Raw genomic sequence first — 23,345 nt, forward strand, 5'->3', positions numbered from 1 at the left:
GTTAATGTTTTAGCGTTTGATTTCAATTTTAGAGTTAATTTGATAAAAATTCGTATTTAATTAATAATATTTGTAATTAACTTTTATCAAAACAATCTTAAAATCAGTAAATAAAATAGCATTCATCCATCTATATTTACAAATTAAACACAAAATTAAATAGAGTCACAATTAATATTAAATTTATTTTATTAACAAAATCATGAAAAATTCAAACCTAATAATATTAGACTTTTATCAAATCAACCTTAAAACCCGAATTAAATGCTAAAAATTAACAGTGTTACCTCGGGATACCAAAATATGTAATTTTTGTCAAATCAAGTATTACATTAAATAAAAACAAAACACATGTGACACATTAAAAAAGTGTCAGGTATCAAATAATATATTAAGCCTTTAAAATAAAATGTTGGATTTTATAAACTAATAAATCTAAAATACCCTAAAATTTTGTATCTTTCTTAGTTTAGAGATTTAGAGTGAATTACATAAAAATGTTGGCTTTTTAAAATATTTATTAGATTAGGCCGGTTTTTTGGTAAAATGGCGGGAATTGATCGAAATTATGAAAACACTATCAATTGTGTTGTTGGACTTTCGACTTGTTCTTCCGTTCCAACCTCTCAAACTAGATCATATGTCGACCTCCAAAGGCCTTCATCAATCCTTGCAAACTCCGCATATAACTCGAGAAACGGTGAACCACTATCAATATGCGTCTGCACCATCTCCTCCAACCCCCTCACGCCTCTAATACCAAAAGCGTCATATTTGACAAATTCGATTGAAGCAGAGTTGGATCCTACAATTTTTCGCCTGATTATTCCACACAGCTCTGGCAATTGTATGTTCGGTTTAAAAGCCAACTGTGATGTGTTCTTTGATAATAATAAAAAACCTCATTCTCGATGTCACACACTTCACCGTCGTAATAAAACAATAACATTAATTCTTCCAGTCATTTTCAACGAAATAACCTATTCCATATGTTTGAAACAAAAACATTATGCAGAAAAATAATGTTGTAATTAAATATGAACAACAAAAATCGATCCTTGATGCAAATTGTGTGGTAGCTCCAAATTATGCATTATGTGTGAACTTACTCTTCTTCTCATTCTTCTTACAATTTTTGTTTTTGCTCGTAAATACCTTATGTCACTCAATGCTGAAAGTCGCCCTTTTATAAAGCTGGGGTGAGAGGCAATTGATTCAAAAAACTTTCTTGGGTGAGTGGGGAGTTGAAAATGCTAGAGGGAAAACACTCTACATTAAATTATTTTCTTGTATCCAGACTAATACCAACCCAACCCATTTCATCAGTAAAATATGACTAATTAACCAACCAACAAAACTACTTGTTACAAATAACATATTGTTGTTGCATCGAAACATATAGGTGTTAACTAATCTAGCTAACATTGAACTTGATAAAATGAAATGGTTGAATAATTGAATAATGAGATTATTCACGAATATACATTGAATGCTAAGATTACGCATTGAATTGCTAGTAGGACGTCTATGATCAAAAAAGTCTTTGTGATTGTTCCAAAAGAAACGAAACAAAAGATATGGTAGAGCTAGGACAATTATTGTATGAGGTTTACCCAATGCTAAATGCAGAGGTACATAGTAGATTGATATGAACATCATGAGCTGGCCTGCAATAAACCCAATTGTTGCTAATACTCCCTTTTCGATTCCTTCTTCTCCTTCTTCCGTAACACGAGCTCGTAGGAGGAAGATATAATATGTAACAGCCTGATTTTTAGTGGTGTCAAAAATAGTGGTTCGAGGCCACCAAATCCCGCACGTAAGTTCATAAATATTATTATTTAATATTTACGAGTCAAATATGGTCTTAGAAAGGTTTTTGAATTAGTAATTTATGCTTTATAAAGATTTATTCGGTTAAGTGGTTTTAGAAAATGAGGTATCGAGACCTCGTTTCTATAAACTGGGCCTTTAAATATTTTTATAAATATTTACGGGGTGTCATTAGGGTGGTATTAAAGTTTCGTTAGAAAATTTTAACATTTTAATAGTTAATTAATTAATAAGAACTAAATTGAAAAGGTACAAAATTTGTGAATTATAGGAAATAGTGATTAAATAGCTTGATAAATAAATAAGGGAAGACTTAAGGAGCAATTAAGCCTAAAGTAAAGGCATGAGGCGGCATAAGCAGAGAAATAAATAAAAATAAAGTGAATCAATGGCAAATTTGTAAATTTTATGAAATTAAAATTAAATAAATTGGATTCTAAAGTTTTCTAGGCCATTCTTCTTCATAATTTCGGCCAAACAACCATGGGAGCTTTTAAGCTGGTTTTGCATATTTTTATTGCATATCAAGATCGGGTGGAAAATCGAGAAAGATGAAAAATTACCAAAATGCCTCTGAATCTTGGTATTTCTGCAATTTATCCAGATAAGTTTGTATGGTTAAAATTTAATGTTTATTTAATAAATTGATGAATGTTATTATATATTTATTCATATCTATTGTTGAAAATAAAATTATTGTTAAATTATGAAATTGAATTGAATGTTTAAAACGAGTGGAACACGGGATTGAGTACAATCGTTCTGTGGCAAAGAATGAATTGACAGTAAATGCAAAGGATGAATTGACGATAAATGCAAAGGATGAATTAACGGCAAATTACCCAAGTAAACTGAGATTCAGCATTTGTTGCAAAATTTCGTGTTTAATTTTCGTTTAGCTTTCATGAGCTTCTATTAACTCATATGAGTTTCCGTTTAACCCTAATGGGTTTCCGTTTAGCTCTTATGAGCTTCCGTTCAACCTTTATAAGTTTCTGTTTAGCACTTATGTGCTTCTGTTTAGCCTTCGGGCTTCTGAAAACGATGTACTTATATCCGTAAGCCGTTCTCCGATTCGATAAGATTTGATAAATGACTTATGTGATCCAAGTCAATAAACCCATAATTTTGGACACGGTTTGAAACAAAGATATGTCCCTTAACCATGTGAGCCACACGGCCTGACCATACGACGTGTGACCTCTGCAATGTTGAAAATATTAAATGTTTTTGAATTTTTTTTGTGTTTTCGATTTAGTCCTGATTTGTTTCTGATGCGTAATTTGAGCCTCAATGGCTCATATAAGAGACAATATGTATCATTTTGATTGGTTCTTAACATGAATGATATATGATATGAAATGTATACATTTTTTGTCTGTTTGATTTGTAAATTCTGATAATGCTTCGTAACCTTGTTTCGGCGATGAATTCGGGTTAGGGGTGTTAGATAAGAGGGACCTATCCCTAATAAATAATGAAAAAAAATAGTAAAAGAGAAGTAGGTTCAAATCCTCAGAGACTGGATTTGCACAATATATTGTTCCGTGGAATCCCGAGCAAAATCTTTCCCAAGACAACCTGCGTTCCTGAAAAAAATAAAAACAATAACAGAATTAAAGGGTTGGATCTGGAAACGAAAAATAAAATAAAAACAGAATTAAGAAAATTGAATAAAAAATTAGAGAAATTAAAAATAAAGTTGAGAGAAAGAAAATTCTTATGGAATATTCCAGCCTCCAGTTGTCTCGTTCCGCCTTGGGTTCAATCCTCGGCTTTTAGATGATCCTTCCCAAATCGAATAAGCTAGTTATAGTGGAAGAGGACGCCTACGACCACCAGCTTCAATGATTTAGACTTACGATGTGGTGGAACCTGACTCTAGCCAACAATCGCTTCTGTGGGATCGTCTCATGCTAGATCAACGTTTCTCAATGGCGAATCCCACGCCATTTTGTCTCTTAGGCTCTCCAACCTCTAACACAATAAGCTAACAAACCGTCTGTGCAACCTTCTCAAAACATACAAAGCGGCCGTCTTTACATATGTTGAAAAGCTTATTTCTTTAGGGACATGGACAAAAGCGTCAACCCCATAGTGCGGAGAAACAATGAATACTTAGCGAGGAGGCTAAGTACGGATTCAAAGCCTCATGAACCCTTTTGGGGATTTTTGACAACCTTCGGCTAGATGAGGTTAGTGGCTCATAGTTGTGGTAGAAAATAAAATAAATAAAATAAAAATAAAGATTTTATTGAAAAGAAATATGAGAAGAACAAAAGCTTAGACTTTTGGGGAGAGAGTGCTTACAGGAAAAAGATGGGATCTTTTTTTGAGTCACTTCACCCCCTATTTATAGTGCTAGGGGAGATAGTCTAATCCTACTTAAATTCCTAAAATATAAATACATTTAATTGAAGATAAATAAAGATAAAATAAAATCCTAAAAATAATCCTTAATAATTTTCTCAATATTAATTATCCTAATATAATTAAAATAGAGTTTAATAGAATCAAATCTCTTCTTTTTGCATTTCAACCCTTGTATCCTCCATGCTTGCATTTTTACCACCAACTTTTATTGTGTCGCACATTAGCCCATTTTATCTCTAAATTCACGCTTTTGGCCCTTAATTTTGCTTTTGCCTCAAATTTAGTCCCTATGAGATAAAAGATCATAAATAGCTCAAATTAGCAGGATCATACTCAGAATAAAGACATAATTAATACATAAAAATACGTTATTCTAGAGTGTTATCAAATTGTCAGAAATCTACAATAGAACCTGACCATAATGACCGAATTGATTATCGTCATGTATAAGGATATTAGATTCCCTGATATAAAATATTTTAAAATCATCATTAACCTTACTTTTTTCTTTTCTATTTCTGGATTATTATATGATGCATTTTCAGTTCACTATTTAAAGGACTGAAAACGCGTCCTACGTAGAGCATTTTCCCTCTAGCACTTTCAACTTCCCACTTTCTTCCACTTATCCATCAGATATCTCAGGTTTCACGAATATATTTTTTAAAGAAAAATACGCTAAAAGTTTGAAAATAACGCATTAAAAAATCTATTTGACCTCAACCTTTCATAAATAAATAAAAAAACTGATCAAAACTCAGTTACATTCAAAAAAATCAAAAAAAAATACAAACTAAGATTTAATCAAATCGAGTAGTTCGAGTTTCGATTATGAATTGAATTGAATTTTAAAATTCGAATATACGATTGGCATAAATGCGATGCTTGTAAATATTGAGTTAAATAATTATTAACTTTACATCACAAAATTTTTTTAATAAACTAAAGAATATATAATAAACTTAAAAATAAAAAAAAACTCAAACCCCTAAATTATAAAAACCACAAAATCCTAACCTAATCCTATTTAAAAAAAACAAAAACTTAACCCTAAAGTAACAGAACAAAAGAAAAACTCATTATTTTGGCCTAATCTCATATTTTTCAAAAAAACAACTTAATCTAATAGTTTAAAAAAAAGTATTTTTCGAAAATTCAATCGAGATTTAAATACCCTAATTTTTATTTTACTATTTATAACTTCAGTTTAGTTAATTTTATGTACTTTTCTTCACCTAAGACAATGTCATTGGCTCCTTTTTTTTTTTTCCTTTTTAATATACCCTAAAAAATTCACTGTTAACATATTAAATAATAGTTTAAAATCAATTGTTTTTTAAAGTTAAAAATTTTAAGAAAAGGTGAGAAATTGATCTCAAACTCTCATATTACACAACAAAATAATTTTGTTATTATACCAAATATTTATCTTTAAAAAAAATTAAAATTACACATACATTAATACAACTCTATTCAAATTAGTCCCTCTAAATTTATGTACAACCGACCCAATTTGGATGATGGTGAGTGTTAGTTGACTTCTTCAAATGCTGTAAATGATCACTCTCCACTTTTAAGTGGGAACAGCACCCAGTTTACTTTTTCCTTAAACATTGTAATTTACTAATTTAGTTCATGATTGTTTAGAATTTTAGTACATCCATCATCTATTATCATTAGATTTTGTTAATTTAACGACTCTATTTATTTAAATTTAAATACAGATTATTTATTTTTAAAATGTATGGTTTCTTTTTTTTCATGGACTTGCATTACAATTTATATAATTTGAGAAGAGATGTTGTATAATTAAGTAAATGCAAAATTCAGGTAATTAATTCCCTTGTCTTTACTACTGTTTTTATTTGAATATAAAGGTTTCTCAGTGCTTATCATCTTTGACACATTTTGCTATTTTTTTTTAAATATGTAATACCTTTTTGTCATTTAATATATATTTTTATTTAGTTTCTCAAACGTATTTCTTATTCATTTTAAAAAAATAGTTAATTGAGTGACATTTATATTATTGTTAGTGCAAGAGGGCGTAGATTTAAATATGTTAAAGTATGTTATCTTCCTATTTAAATATTGAAAAAGATTATGAATAGTTTTAAATATTATACTAAAAAGAGTAAATATTATAAAAGCTTATAATAAAATTAATATTGAAAATAACTGTAGCTAATATTATTTTCTTTCCAAAAAAATTGACATATTTTCCTATAGGGACATAGTGCAAAGATGATGAATGCAGTGTGTGTCGCTAAAACACATTCTTTATATTGAGAGATATATTTTATGTAGGGGTAAAGTTGTTGACGGATAAGACTAAGACTGAAGAAAAGGTTAGACTAATGTAATCATCTCAAAAGCATAACTTTATATTGAGAAACCCTAAATTTTAATTTTTCAAGTAAATATAAAATAATCAATAACTTTATATGATATTTTTTAGAAAATATTTTTATATTAAACTTTTAAGTTATTTTAACTATTTTAAATATAAATATTTTTATATCATAAAAAATTAACTATAAATTAATAAAAAAAATTTGGTTCAATTTCAAGTAACCACAGTTTTTTAATTTGCATTTTATAAAATGTTCAAACACCTTGAATTGGTTTTTATTTTTCTTGTCCAACCCTAGTGAGATCGTTTCAATAAGATTGAAAATAGTAATGGTAACGAGATTAATTACTAAAGCAATGAAATTTGATACTATAGTAAGTAATATTAAAAATAATAATGATATATTTGTTTTTGGATTCAAACATAGATGTGATGGCCTATTAGAAACATTAAATCAAATTTATGTAAAATAAAATTTGTAATATATTTGAAAAGTTAATAAATATTTAAAAAATATTAAAATTAAAATAAATATAAAAATAATATCTTTGAACTAACTATTTAAAATATATATCAAATTATTAAAAATTTTGAAATTTAAAATAATAATTATAAATGGAACTAAATTTTTAAAGCAAATACAAAAAAGAAGAGAAAAGAAAAATAAGGATAAAAAGAAGAGAAGCAATTACTGAACTTTTTTATGGTAATAAAAAAACGGGCACATAGTTTAATGGCATTGAAGTTTGCTAATCAAAGGGATATCAACGGTGCGATTGCACTGAACTACAATTACAATGGTTTTCAAAGGAAGCCTAAGAAAGTTACTTATCGCACATAAAGAAGACATCTAGCTTAGCTAGAAGGTTCTACACCACCCATTGCGCATTCGACAGGTAAGCTGTGTTATCATAGTTCGCTTAAAGATAAAACTAAATGATGTTTTTTAAACAGTAAGTATTAATTTTAATTTAATTTGATTGTTTTGAATAATATAATGATAAAATTAATTTATTTAATAATAAAAAGGTTAATTTAATTATGTCCCTACAGTACAAAAACTTTTTTAAGTATATTCACTTATTTAACTGTATTGTTATTATCTTTCGTATTTCAAACTTTTCACTTTAATTAAATATCAATATGTGGCTAATGAAACTTTAGTATTGTCATAAAAGTTAAGGCTTGGAGTGGTTGAATACCTAAATTTAAGTGTGTAGGTTTAATGTATCGTTAATCAAATTTTAATGTTACCAACAAAAATTAAGGTCTTGAGTCGTTAAATACCTAAATTTAAGTGTGTGTGTTTAGAGTTTCACTTATGTGTGAAATCTATCCAATCATATTTAAGTTTTTAATATATTTTGTATTTTTCTATTTGAATTGTTCAAAATTTTTTATTATTGTATTGCACATAGTAAATTAATATTGAAATTCCAATATCATCCCGTTGCAAGACATTGGTGGACACGATCTAGCTAGTAAGCCCATCATTGATTCCTTCCAAGTCAACTTGTTTGACTCTATTGGCACTTAATCAGTTGATTTGGCATATATTCCCACTACTTAATTTTGCTGAATTTAATTAACAGGAAGGAATAACTTGAGGGGAAAAGAAGAAGAAGAAGAAAACAATTGCGGCAATGGTGGCCAACTAGACTTAAATGTTCCAGCTGGAATGATCACTAACTTTCAAAGAGAATTATATTTTTAGATACAGAAAATCGATAAAAAAAATTTCAGTCTATTTCAATTTTGATATTAAGTAAACTGGTCACTTTAAAAAAAAATTGAAGTAGTTTAATCACTATCAATTCAGAAAGTGAGCAACTAATAATAATTAATTAGAGTGTTAATGTTTTTCGTCAATTCTACATAAATTTGACTAGTATAATAACAAATTTAGCTCTCATATCTTATACATTCTATCAATTTGGTCAAGATTTAACAAATTTAACCTGCAATATTTTTGTAAATGTATAAATGTTGAAATTCAATTTATTGAATTTTTTAAAACCAAGATAAAATTAACAAAACATTTAAACATTGATGGCTAAATTTGTTATTACACCACTTAAAATTATGCACAATTGACAAAAGACGTTAATGATGCAATTCATTGTCCTTAATTACTCGCTTTCAAAATTTATAGAAATTAAATTACTCCAATTTTTTTAGAGGATTAGAGAGATATTTTCAATGAGAAAGTCAAGATGAAAATTGAAAAAAAAAACATAAATATAAAATTTAACGTTTATCTATTTTGTCCATTTAGTCCTAAATTTTTAGTCTTTAACATTTACATTTTAGTAAATTTACCTTGTTTTGAATAAAAAATTTGACTCAAATGTTAAAATTTTAATTAATTAATTCGTGAACTTTAATATTATCATCAAAATTGTCATTAAGTCTTGATTAAATGGCAAGATTGAGCTACTAGGAATTTTAAGATTTTATGTTAGAGTCTAATCTTATGTAAATGCGCGAGTTTTTAAAAAAATTATTATTATATAATGAGTGAATTTGTTTGAATTTAATTAATTGTTCAACTAATTATTTTATTATTGAGTCTTATTTGAATTATCGGTATAGCTATAACTTAAAAATATATATTATCCCCATATTTTTAGAATAAAATTGTACTTTTCTTCAATATTTGCATGGTTACACTGTTTCATTATGCTTGGCTTAAATAAACATAATTTTCTGAGGAAACATAAAAATGGGTTGAGGGTTTCAGATTAATTAGGATTTAAAAATAATAATTTTTGATTGATGCGATTTTTTTTTAGCATTACATCACAAGCTATTAGAAAATTAAAATAAAAAATAAAATAAAATAAAAAAGCTACCGAGTTGAGTTGGAGTAATGAGCGGAGTAACCGAGTTAGATACAAATACACAGACATCAAGCGAAGCAAGCATCAGATCAGATCAGATGCTTGAGATTCCATTTGGTGGGCCCCAGCAAATCAAAAACCTCTAGGGGTTGATCCTGCCCGAATCATCGAACCATTATAAAAAGACCACGTGTAACGCTCAGTGGCGGAGAATTTAGGGGCAGTTTGAACGGGCAGCTCCAGAAATATCTGGTTGGCAAGCTCACTGGTTTTAGATATTTTGGCTTCCTTACCTAAACCAAAAACAGCCAACGAGGGAGAAGGAATAGATATATACACGTGGCAGAATGACGTGATCTTATTCTCGTTCTTTCTTGCCTTGCTTCTTTTTTATCCGGTGGGTCCCACTCCCACACATGTTATGGATGGCATTTTGCATTGTCCACCCATCCCATACATGCATCCCATGTGACTAACGGAGCGACGGTCAGCTGAGGGGATGTTTAGATTGCTCGAAAGGTGTCGATCAGTAATTGGTGGGTTTTACTTTTTCTTTATTCTCTTTTTAGTTTTAAAATAAATGGTACGTATATAAGTATGCACAATTTTAGGACGAAACTTTAAATTCCATAAATTATCATAATATCTCATTCAACTAGGGATAGATTCAGGGGAGCCAGGGCGATCATCTCCTTTGAAATTTTCAGATTTTTTAATTTTGTATATAAATTATTATGTATTTTAAATTTAATATTCATATTGTATAATATTCACCCATTTAGTTAGATAATAATTAAATATTAATATATAATAGGCCTTAAAAGATTAAATTTAGAAGCCCAATATTGACTTTAAAGCTAATTTTTAGAATTAATTAATTTGGCCTATGTCCATACATAATTACAAAGCTTTTCGAATAGAAGATATCTATAAACTTATAAATGATTTTTATCCGGACGATTTTACGGAGCAAGAAAAGCAACACATGAAAATTCAATTGAAGCATTTTCAACTTGATGCTCATTAAAGTACGGAGCTATAGAAAGCTTTCATAGTTGTCACGTTGTGTCAAGTGCTAGCTAAGACAAATAAGTCAAGTATTTATCCTCTTCTTGATAGAATTATTCGTCTTATGCTAACTCTTCCAGTGTCTATTGCAATAACCAAACGAACATTTTCAACTATGAAAATTATGAAGACAAGGCTTCGCAATAGAATGGAAGATGATATTCCTTCAATTTACTTAGTGGCATACGTCGAAAAAGAGATAGTTCAAGAAATTTTAACAGATACATCGAAAAAGAATGCCTAGTATTGAGAAATAGGACTAATGACAAGTTTTTTTAATTTAAATTTTGGAATTATAATAATATTTATGAATTTTTTAGTATAGTGTTAGTTATTCTTTTTTGCATATTGGAAAAAAAATATTTAATTTTATATAATGTAATTTTTTAAAAAAAAATTACAGTTAAATCGTTTGAACTTTTTAAAATTTGTTTGATAAGAAAAAAATATTCGAGAAGAATTGATAATTTTTTATGTTAAAAAAAAGTCGTTCGAATTTAGAATTTTCTCCCTTTTAGAGTAAAATCCTAGATCCGTCCCTGCATTCAGATTCGAAAACTTTTATTTTAGTCTATTCGTATACTTCAAGTATTTGTTTCTCGTAGTGTTGCATTTATTTAATGGTGAAGTAATTATTATTTAAATTGTTTACCTAGTTGGTGTCACGGGTTAATTAAGTACAACTTAGTTAGGAATTGACTAATATAGATTTTTATTAAATGACTACTATTATTATTTTAATGACTTTTTTTATAATTTCATACTCTTATATGAATTTTAAATAAAAGAACTAAAATTAACATATCTATTAATTGAACTCATGTTCAGTAAAATTATAAACAAAATTTTTTACTACTATACTAATAATAATTCTTAAGTAAACTTAAAAAAAAAAACAAACTAACTTTTAACATAAAATGTTTTCTCTCATTGTGTATATTAATAAAAACCCTAATTAAGTTGGTGTCTATCAAGGATTAATCAGATAGTGATTCAATTAGGAAATAACTAATATACCCTTATATTAAATGACTATTGTTATTATTTTGATGATTTTTTTTATACTTTTATATAGTTTTTAAATAAAAGAATTAAAATTAATATATCTAAATATTGAATCCATATTTAACTAGTTTATAAATAATTTTTTTTATCACAATGCCAATAATAGTTTTTTAATAAACTAAAAAAAAATAACTTTTAACATAAAATGTTCTTTCATAAAATTTTTGTATCTATATACTATTAATATAACTCCTCATTGAATTAATATTACGAGTTAACTAAATATTAACTTGATCAGAAAATAAGTAATACATCATTTTATTAAATAACTATTATCATTATTCTTTTATGACATTTTTAAAATATAAATGTTGAACAGTTGAAGTAAATCCTATATATTTTACAAGGTATTATACCATATTTGAAAACTATCACCAAAAGGAACATCTTACGAGGAACTAATGCAAAAGGCTCACTATCATTAAAAAGCGATAGACAATTTAGGGAACACAGAAAGAAAAAGGCTCATTGAATAGCACTTCAAAAGAATTAACTAAAACATGCTATGAATTAACAGACAAACACTTTACATTAATTGAAAAATATAGATATATGGATTTATCAAATTTAAAAATATTCAAGAATTTCAAAATCATGAATAAATAAACATCTAATTATAAATTCATGAATTGAGAAATTATAATGAACGTTACATTTCCAACTATTCTACTACTCAATTTTACTCTATTCTAAAATCCAAATCCAAATTCTAAAATTCAAGCAACACATATCAGTCACCTAAGCAGAACAAAAATGATAACACGTCTATTAATAAAAGTTACTCTTGCTTGAGATAAAATGACTTGTGATTTTCCGGGCGCTTTTTGGCCAGCATTTGCTTTGTCTTTTCAAGAACACCGAAGAAAATTGAACCACCAATGCCTATCCACAGTACCCTTGGCCCAATACCCTGCACGAACGATGGCAGAACACACACACAAAAAAAGAAAAAAAGAAAAATCAGGTGAATCTGCTGCAACTTTCACAATTTCAGTCGCCAAGACATTCATTTCCAACTCTAAGATGACCTTTCAGTTTTTGTTAACAAGAAGGACATTAATTTCATTAGGCACAGCAGGGACGAGGAAAGTAAAAATAGATGTTCAAACCTTCAAGAAAGCGTGGGTTCCTTCTTCACGCATTATAGTCCTTACACAATCAAGAATCCCTTTGTACTGCTTTGATGATCCCTGAAAGAATAAAAAAGAAAGTTATGGATTTGAAGCAGTAGGAAGAAACTCAAATGCCTTTCACCAAATAAAAAGGAAAAGGTAATTGACCTGGACCATCAATCGAGTTTTTATCACATCAAGAGGGTTTGTTACAGTTCCAGTTATTGCCCCTGAATATGGATACGTTAGACTTGCAGACAGCAAACCGTTGTGTTTATGTATAGAAAGTACGTGTTGCACCAGAAGTTATTGGTTATAATGGATTTATGAGAACAATTCTGAAAGTACGCGTAACTCCTAGGATTCTTATGAGGAACAGCAGCCCCACAAAATGGAATTACTATGCAAAAGGATTAGATGCAATTCAAATCCTTAGAGGATTTTGATCCCTTCAGCATCATGATTCTAGTGGTAAGATGATAAAAGCGTATGTTTTCTGGAATTATGATCAAAATTTACACCAAGATGGCAGTAGTAATTGCCTATCACTGACTCAAACGTGAGACAATAATTAAAATATACATATAATAGAAATCTTAAACTGCTGAAAACAATTTACCAGCAACAGCACCAATTATGGCATTCTCAGGATCATTCAGGTCTCGTTGTGCCTGTAAAAGGTAAATAGAATTTATGTCAAATTAGTTTCCCAGTGCACCACAAATGAAAAATGGCAGAGGATGCTTCATTTGGGTACTTTGTATATGAAATAAAAGTCAATGTTGATCAGAAACAAAACAATCAAAGTTGACGGCCACAAGGCGTACTCTAGGCGCTAGAATCATTGCCTAAGTAAAGGCGCGATATGTATAAGTGTGCATATAAAAAAAGCTCAAAATATATAATTATGACAATAAACAAAATATGTAATTACTGAGAGGTAGTGAGTTTAATTTTCTTCCTTTTTTCATTATTAAAGTACAATTAATGAAAACAATGAAAAGAGAAAGAAATTTGAAGAGAACTTCAATTAAATGGTGTTTTTATTTTCACATATCACTTTATAGAAAAGGGCACCTAGGCATACTATATGTGTACGTGATCAAATGTGCCTTGCTTCAAATGGTATAAGGTGCATTTGTTGTCTAATACTAAGTCACATCACCTTTAACAACACCAAGAATGATAGAAAACAAAGTACATAAATGAGTAAAATGAAATTGCTGAAGCTCTATGAGTAATATTTCAGTGTTTTCTGACACAAAGCAGCATTGAGGTTTCCCCGGTTAAAATTCTCGAGGAAGGCTTCAGTGTATGGTCAGATCTGATCACCTTTACCGTTGCTTTTGCGGAGAGACGGTGTCCTCAGTTACACAATAATGGAATTCAATTAATATGGGATGCAGTTGTGAACTTTTTTAATTTATTGTATTTACTTTGAGTGAGATTTAGAAGTATGCACTTTCTATTAGAATTTCCAAGAGAAAGATAGTGCTTACTGCCAACTTATACCCTATTCGGAGTTGTTCGTAGATGCAAAACTGGATGGCATCAAATGGCAAATCTCTCAATAAGAAGGATCCATATCCCTAAATTTCAGAAAGTGAGGTCAGGACATATGCACAAAGCTCAACACACAGAATATTGCATTCACATGCAGATTAACAGCTAGATTTCGGCAAGTAGCAATCAGATGCATAAAATATACAAATAACTTTGGAAACCAATGACTGTATCGCTTCAAAACACAACATCAGACAACTCTGAGAAAACACTCTTCATAACAGCCTTCTCTTTTTTACTAAGCCAAGATTGCATAGCTCAAACCATAAGAATGAAATTTCAGGTTGAATCTCAAGAATGATGCTTAATATGAGAAAACAAGCTTCCATACCGCATATAGACCTCTAAATCCCTCTTTAGCAACAATAAGGCGTACAGCAGCAGGGGCAGAAGCAAATTGCCCAGTTTGCATCCTTTGCTTAACAACCTGGAAAACATCCAATGAGCTGGAGAGAGAGAATTGAATGGAGAGAAATAAGTGACACTAACTACCTCTGTTGGAACTCGAACAAGGGAAGAAGCAGCACCTCCTAGAGCACCTGCAGTCTGAATAAACTCTTAACAAATTATATACAAAGAAAGGCATCATCAGTAGATCAAAACATGATAACCCTCAATATCTTAAATAGAAAGGGTCTAAATATTGGGAAATGTGGGGTTATCACATTCCATACCACCATTAAGCAACTAGACAGATTGACAGAATATATTGGAACCAGGCTAGACCCATTCATGAAGGTTAGTTAAAAAGGTTTGCAAAGATGTTGCCAGCAGATGAGTTCTACATTAGACTAACAAAGTAGCTCATGAAGTCCAACCTTGGAAGCTCTTCCTTTCTGATATCTACAACTCTCATTTTTTGCATGAGAAGAATAATCGACCCCATGCAGGTGTATACATTTTGAGTGAGTATATATGTAACATGATGAAGAAGATTTAGAGGGGAAGATTTTGAAAAAGAAGAATAGTTCTATAAATTATTTTTTTCTTCCAAAAACTAGAAAGAAGCTAAAAGACTCAAAGGAACCAAAAATAGTTTAAAACTGTTAAGTCAATGAATCAAATTTTACTGATACTCATCCACCAATTTGCTGTTTGTCAATAATAGAACTTACCAAATGAGCAAAAGCACTCAAGTTTTCAGGTAAGGCTTTTAACAATTTCTGCTTTGCAGGTTCATATACACCAAGAAATATAGCTGAAGCCCTGTGGATAAGAAAGTCCACTGGTCAAAATACCAATCAACCAAAATTACAAAGTCGAAGGTGCAAAATTCCATGCATGAAATAACAAGGATTACAAAAGTTTGCAACTAGATTACTCACGGCAAAACACCAGCAAGGTTTCCACCCAATCCAGAATAAAGACCCTTTAAAACAACTTTCCCTCCGCCACGGGCTGCCTACCATGAGAACAGGGTACTTGATCACAGGTATTCAAAGAGGTAACAATTGATTATGGGCGCTTGATCACAGGTATTCAAAGAGTAAACAGCCAAAAGTTAAAGAGAATACTAGAGGAAGGCAGACAAGAAACTAATTTGTTAAAAAAATGGTTAATAGGATAATGCAGGCACAGATGGTGGATGTATTTCAGAAATACCATCCCGTAATTTCATAATTAAAAACCTAAAAAAAAGTGTCAAGATAAAATTCCTTTCTGGAAATGATTAAATACAGAACCATTAAGTCAACTTACCTGGAGTCGAGTTTTTACTGTATCAATTGGGTACAGAGCTGCTTCGACAAAAACACCAGCCGTAGCTCCAGCTATGATACTTTCTGCAAAATACACAAAAGATCTTTAGTAAGATCTGCTTCCAACCATGCTAAAGTTCAAGAAAGAGACATTTCTCAAAAAACAAATAAGGGCATTCCCACAAATGACAGGTAACATAGGGAAAATCCGGCGATGCGAACCAGATTAAATGTGATGGAAGGAATTCAGGACACTTGGTCAAGATGTGGAATAAGCAAGCAGTAAAATAGTGCCCAAATTTTCAAGAAAAATATTACCATTGGACAAATGTATGCCTACTTTTCCGTTGAAACAGTTCAACCACTTAGCAACAACTAGCTATAAAGAAGCTGCATTATCGTGTAAATAAGCAAACTATTTTAACTTATTAGCATAACAAAAGTCAGCCAATCATTTGTTTAATTACTTATTTTACACTAGATTTTCCAAAAGAGAACTTTGAGCTAAAATGAGCAAACCATTCTAAATTATTAGCACAACAAATACCTGTTGTTTGATTACGGTTCCATTTAGACTTCCCAAGAGCATAATAACCAGCTGATACTATTAATTTCAATATACAGTATTGTATCAATCTAGTAAATTCCATTTCCTTGGTAGAAATGTAACCTGATGGATCCGAAGTTTTAAACCAGTAGTCTGGTAGACTTGCCACTACCTAGGACAATATTTATGGCTCAGATAAACATTTTCACTGGTTCGCGTCGTCCTGAAAACATTACGCCCTAGATGAAATGAAACCATGCTTTTTCTGTCCCATTAAAGAATATACTGAACATCTCAATAGGACTAAAAAATTTACTAATCAAAAGTCTATTTGCACTTAAATTTCGATCTCATAACTTTTTAAGGTATATCTGCACTGAATGCAAGTTGGTATATCTTATGACGGTGAGAAGAAAGTTTCATAAAGTTCCTTAGATTAAATTAGCTTAAAACCTCGAATGAAATTAATTTTGAATTCATTTCATGTTTTGACTGTTTGAACCACATGAACAACTTTTCCTTATATTCCTGATTATAAATTATAACCCATGCCTGTAAGAGCACCAATTACGGCTTGCTTGAAGACATGGTTCAAATAGTAAGCACCGACATTGATGAATCTCAACTCTCAAGTATTAAAAGAGATTAGGAACAACAATCAAAGAAAATAAGAGTTATTATAGTTTGGGATTACCACAAAAAACACGAAAAAAATCAAATGGGTTTTCCTCTTTTAGAAGAACTGAATCCAGCAACCTATTTTCTTCTTTCAGCAGATTACATTTCTTATGGTTCAATCCATCTGCAAAACAACAAATAGCTTCAAAATAACCAAATGAATAATGGGACATTGCCGGAATGAAAAATTAAACCAAATTTAAAAAAAGAACAAAGGTTTTTTTATTATTTGGGTTCTTTAAAGGATTCAAATTAGTCATTGATTATACCGGGACATGCCCAGAGTAAAAAATAAAACAAATATTCAAAAGAGCACGAAGTTTACTGGTTTGGGTCCTCTTAAAGGACTCAAATTTATCATTGATCAATAAGGATCAAAATGAAGGAAAAGAAAAGAAAAACTAAATGATTTCAAAACAAGAAGATAGTTAAAAGGAAAAAGCAACCAGGTGAGATTGTGTGAGAAGTTGACACACTGGACGACAGCGTTTGAGGATCCATAAGCTCCAAATGCTTGAATTCTACAACTTTCAGTGGCAGAGATAAGAATGGATTGGTTTATTTGTGTACTTCGGAGTGGGCAAACCACACGAGGGAGAAAAGAAGCTACTTATTACAGGGTTTTGGCTGGGGCTTTTCAAAAGGAGTGAATTTACGCAACCACCCCTGTTTTCTCTGGTTGTATGTATATTTTTTAAGGTCAAAGAAATGGTCACGAAATTGTACTCCTTCAACTTTTAATATTTTCAATTTAATTATTAAATTATTTAAAATTATTTTTTTAATATTGACATTTGATGTAAAATTTTTTTATTGATCTAATAATAAATTTCACTCTCTAATATTTATACATTTTATCAATTTTATCTTATATATAATAAAATTCTACTCCACCTCTGACAATAGCCTCAACTCTCCTACTAAAACAAGCTGTTCATCTTTCTCCTCTCAAATGCCCCATGACTATAACTTTTTATCGGAATACAGCATCAGGTGAATCACCATTCATCAAGGTAAGTGTTCGTAGTTTATTGACAATTTAGTCGAAATTTTTCGTTCACTAATATATAAAGAAAATTTGAATACTCAATTCAATTGATTTTTTCAAGTGGGATATAAATGATAGAAATGTCAAGTAATCTACATAATTGAGACAATGAAACTGATGAACCAAATCAAAGTATATTTATACTAGTTATGCAACATCTAAAACATTAATCTATATCTATTAAATTATTTAGTTGATTTTTGTTATTATTGACCATAAAATAATGAAATTAATTTTCATAATTGCATCCAATGTCATCAATCAGTCAAATATGCAACATGCAATTCTAACATATTTTGATAAACTTTTTTTCCTCAAATAATTTGCTTATATTCGTCTTATTTATTTTCGCGAACAATTTTTTTTTTAACGTAGCATTAACTATCAAATCGCTAGTCAAGCGAGCACAGGAAGTAGAATTGCTCGATAGTTCTATGAATTAAGCTAACACATATAACTCAAAGAAAAAAAAAACTCTCAATGAATCAAAATTTATCGACCACCAATTTGCTGTTTGTTAATAAAAGAAGTTACCAAATGAGCAAAAACACTAATGAAAAAAACAGATGAAAATCTAGTGAAACCCAATCAAAAAGTGGGGAACATGTGAGGCAGCAGCAATGGTTGAATCCAAGTTGCAGAGAGGAACTCCCTTGCATGATATAGATGTGAAATCTGTGAATACCCTCCTTCTTCCCTCTTATACACTTGGTATTTCTCTTTCTCCAGCATATAAGAAATATTACTACTATCCTCATTGTCAAGAAACATGGACATTTGAACTGTGTTTTGTTCTGTTCCTTCCCTTGTACTACCAGACGTGGTTTGGCTCAAATACGTAATCTCTTTCTCCAATCTGTTGAGTGGAACCCATTGTCCAACCCTTTTATCAAGCTTTACCAAATGTGTGCCCCTTCCCTGATCCACAAACACCCATATCAGCTCCTCTTCATACCAAATCAAGAACCTTTGTCGCGATTTCCCGAAGTAGCGAGATGCTGAACATTCAATATGCCAACCAATGTGTGTATCGCCTTCATCGTCTGTGAAAAGTTCGAAACGTATGACGGATCCATTTTCTCTCAAATAATATAAGGAGTTACCGTCAGATACTGGGTTGGTAAATGAAGGATGTGGGAATGTGGCAGAATGAACTGTGATCTTAATCCAGTTGCTGTCACCTTGACCCAAATACCATACATTTATTACCCTTTGCTGTAAATGTCGGATACCAAATATTTTCCAGTTGGGGGAAGTGGGAGTACCCGAAAAGCAAAACCCATTAACCGCTTCCATTTGCCACAAATCAGGAACTTGAATCCTTGTTCTCGTGAAAGGTTCGAAGAAGAAGATTGAAGTTGGAGGCTTTGTAAAGAGAAGCCAACCTTTATTAGAGAACCTAACTTCACATTCTTCAGATTCCGGAATACTAATGCTATGCGTCAAGTTGGTAAGGGGATCATATAAATTATACCTTGTTCCCTTTTCTCCTCCTTGCGGAAACAAAAGCCATGGATATTTGTATGGAACACCTTCTTTATTCACCCTCCACTCCAGGGGATGGATCAAACTTCTCCAAATTTTGGTTACTGTTAGAAAATTGATTTGATCGGCTAATGTGGGAAGATGTTGAAAGATTAATATTTGTAAGTGTGCCGGTAACTGAAACCATATGCATTCACTCCCACTCCCATTATTTGGATGGATCTTTTCACGTCCTTCGATAATTTTCCAACCACATGATTGTGATTGTGATTTATTATTAGACAACCTGCAGGCAACAAACAAGAAAAATAGTTAAAACCTATAATAATACAATAGAATATGTTACAAATCTAAGGACTGTAAGGACGACAGAACATAAGAGTTGGTGCCTCTTGAATGAAGAAACAAATTAAACATTCGGGAGTGGTAGGTGGGGCTGTAAGTATACATTTAAAATTGAAGGACTCAAAATCGAGATGCAGAGGGATAATGAGCTTAGGGAGATCAATTTTTTGTTCGGACTTGGGGTTCCACAAGAAACAACGTACCTCCACTGATCTCGGGACTTCTTTGTTTTTACTGATTATTGCTAATGTTGGGGGTCGTGGTTCTTTATACGAGATCCAATTGTCAGATATAGGTGTTGCACAAAGATTTTCAAATTCTAGGCTATTTTTTTTCAGTGTTGATCTCCCACCCCACCCCTCCCCTGCCCCTTCCCGTTTTGTTTCTTGGACTGTAAGGTTCTCCAAACCAGACATGTCAGGAACCTCTAAATGCTCTCTCTTATTTTTATCAAAAACTTTAACAATGTATAGAGGCTCTTCCTCCACCCTACAAACCACTTTAAGATGTGAAAGGAGTTATCACACCGAAGCTTTTCCATGCTTCCTTCCGATTCACATACATCAAGCAATGTTCTTGCTTCTGTCTCGAAGTCCATCAGGTGGCATGAAAGACTACTGAAAAAATAATATGATTACAAAATGTTTTTATTTTGAGGCTTTTAGCTTCTTTCAGAAAGACATGAGAGAACATATCAAAGCATATAGAAGTGAGAATCTAACAACTGAAATCGTTATGCATGCTCTTCAGCTGGAGTGTAATCTATCAAGAAAGCATCATCCAATGCCGCAATCTGCACAGAATGGAAGAGTCAACTTGAGCAAATCAGGTATTTATGCCGCAATCTATCAAAAATCAAAATTGAAATATTAGCAGGGAAGCCACTGTTAATAATCTGACAATTTGTAAGAACCATTCAAGTATTTATGTTACATGTATAGGTCACACATGTTCCATAATAACAATCCTTCATAGTGAAAGCTTACCCCTTACAGCCTAAAAGCAGAAAAGAATGACATGAAAACCAATAAATCTAACTTTTCATCTATGCTCGGTATATTGCAATTACTACTATAAGCCCTTTAGGCTTCAATGCAATTATAACTGGGTGAACTTTTATATTACCAATAGATTAAGAGGATGTCGGCAACTGAACGAACATTTAACAAATTAATAGAAAAGCAATAAACTTTTAGTAAAAATAGAAAGGATTCAACGTAATTAAGCAATTCCAAGTTGTTGAGATAATCAAACAAATTGGACTGGAGTCTTTCATAAAAAATTGAAAGCAAACCACAAGCATAATAAGAAAGACTTATATAAACCTGTTTACTATCGTATTACTGCACTGCATAAAAGTTTGACATATTTGGGTGTTAGTTGCTGAAATGGAGATGAAAGAATGAGGGATATTAGGTCTAGCCATTCATGTTTTATACATGTTACCAACCTGGCATGATAACTCGTGTAGTAGTCTATGTGTATTTCATATTGACATGACACTATTTCTCTTATATGTCACATCAATAAAACATTAATTATACATAATTTGTCATGTGGGTTGTCATGTTTAAAATTGTAACATTTTAGTTAGTATTTTCATTTAAATAATTCAATCGGACTCTGTTTAAAAGGTTGATGGTTGAATTTAAGTCTTTTAAAAGATTAAGAGTCAAATTTAGCTCAAAACAAAAGAATAATGACCAAATTGACAAAAAATGTGAACGTTAAGAATTAAATTTGTCATTATGACATTGATGTATTCTACTTTAATAATGTTATAGATGGTAAATTGAATGCAACATTACTTATTTGGCCCTCCAACTTTACAAAAAAAAAAGAGTCAAATTAGCTTTCTATTTAAATTTTGCTTTTAAACTTGTATTGTTTATCAAATCACCCTAAAATTGATGAAAATTTTAATGTTTATTAACTCTTCTAAGGTGACATTCATATGGCAGTCCACTTGTATACTACATTGACAATTAATTTATTTAAAAAATTTAAAAAAAATATTTTTTTACATTTTTATACTTTTTAAATAAATTTAATTTTTTAATAAAAAATAATAATTAACTGTTGGTGTGGCATTCAAGTGTAAGCCACGTCAGCAAAGTTAACAGTTGTTAACTTTTCATTATTTTAGAATAATTTCATAAATAACACAATTTATTTAAAATTAAAAAAAATATGAAAAATTAATTGAAGGGCTAAAATATATATTTTTTTAAATTGAAAGGCCAAATAAAAGAAACCTGTTAAACAACAAAACGAAAAAATAATTTCAAACTCAACTTAAAAAACTAGAATGGTACAACTTAATTATAAAACTCAAATTAAATAAAGAGTAACTGAAAAAAATAAGATATATCAAACCTATAATCATATGTAACCGTATTAAATATTAATATTTAATTATAATACTAAATACCAATAAAAATTAAATAATTTGATAATTGAAAAATAATTATTGAATTTAGTGCTGGAGTTAATAGGTGGTTAAGTTTTAATATTATTTACTAAAAAGTAATACGTTTAATGTAAATATATTATTCATATTATGAAAGATAAAAGTATATATTATTCAAAATATAAAAAAATCAGAATTCAAAAAATAAAAATAAAAAGTTCAAGCATAATCAGTCAATATTTTTATTAGAAAAAATTAGTATGAGTCTTTTTAAAATATTAATGATTAAATTAATTTTTTTTAAATAGTATCAAATTTAACTAAAGAAAAACAAAGGCCAAATTAATAAAAGAAAATTAAACTTTAAAATGTAAATTTATTATTATATATTTTTTATTGAGAATAAGTTTTAATTTTGATTAAATTTCATTGACCAACAAAAGACACGTATAAGGGATTTACATAAGAGCGTTATAATCTTTTGTATCAAGTTTTAAATAGTATATTGCATTTTTTCATTCCATTTTCCAGATAAAAGTATTATATTAGTTTGGCTTAACGTATAAAAAGCCCTCAAAATTAAAAAAAAAGAAAATATTTTTTTTACACTCAATTTAGGTACTTAAGTTTTTAAAATATATCAAAAAGACCCTCAAATCTTTTCAAAAAAAGCAATCAAGCCCCTTACTTTTTTGCACTCAATTGAGTACTTAAACTTTCAAAAAGTATCAAAAAGATCCTCAAACTTTTTCATAAAAAACAATTAAGCCCATGCATTTATTAAAAAATATTAAAAATTAAAAAATATATAAAAATCGTAATAATTATATAAAAAATTGTACATTTTTATAAAAATCATAAAAAATTATGAAGCATATATAAATAATAAAAAAATTATAAAATTTTATAAAATCGTAAGAAAATTATA

The 23,345-nt window shown here is 30.0% G+C and overlaps 3 protein-coding genes across 3 annotated transcripts; all 3 read right to left on the minus strand.

Moving 5' to 3' along the window:
- Positions 1-1,269: 1,269 nt before the first annotated feature.
- LOC121217122 (protein TIC 214) lies at positions 1,270-3,786 on the minus strand. Its single transcript, XM_041092681.1, has 2 exons — positions 3,760-3,786; positions 1,270-1,767 (listed from the first exon to the last, which is right to left on the minus strand). The coding sequence occupies exons 1-2, from the start codon at positions 3,784-3,786 to the stop codon at positions 1,270-1,272; spliced, it is 525 nt and encodes a 174-aa protein (XP_040948615.1).
- An 8,349-nt stretch (positions 3,787-12,135) lies between these two features.
- On the minus strand, positions 12,136-17,782 carry LOC121217874 (S-adenosylmethionine carrier 1, chloroplastic/mitochondrial). The gene is made up of 12 exons (XM_041094392.1): positions 17,576-17,782; positions 17,146-17,253; positions 15,906-15,988; positions 15,533-15,609; positions 15,323-15,413; positions 14,700-14,753; positions 14,539-14,634; positions 14,144-14,233; positions 13,264-13,315; positions 12,813-12,874; positions 12,642-12,722; positions 12,136-12,442 (listed from the first exon to the last, which is right to left on the minus strand). The coding sequence occupies exons 1-12, from the start codon at positions 17,628-17,630 to the stop codon at positions 12,311-12,313; spliced, it is 981 nt and encodes a 326-aa protein (XP_040950326.1). The 5' UTR covers positions 17,631-17,782; the 3' UTR covers positions 12,136-12,310.
- A 983-nt stretch (positions 17,783-18,765) lies between these two features.
- LOC107915272 (F-box protein At3g56470) lies at positions 18,766-20,423 on the minus strand. Its single transcript, XM_016844430.1, has 2 exons — positions 20,281-20,423; positions 18,766-19,948 (listed from the first exon to the last, which is right to left on the minus strand). The coding sequence occupies exons 1-2, from the start codon at positions 20,421-20,423 to the stop codon at positions 18,766-18,768; spliced, it is 1,326 nt and encodes a 441-aa protein (XP_016699919.1).
- Between the last annotated feature and the right edge of the window lie 2,922 nt (positions 20,424-23,345).

This window comes from Gossypium hirsutum, chromosome D05, assembly GCF_007990345.1.
Source record: "Gossypium hirsutum isolate 1008001.06 chromosome D05, Gossypium_hirsutum_v2.1, whole genome shotgun sequence".
Lineage (NCBI taxonomy): Eukaryota > Viridiplantae > Streptophyta > Magnoliopsida > Malvales > Malvaceae > Gossypium > Gossypium hirsutum.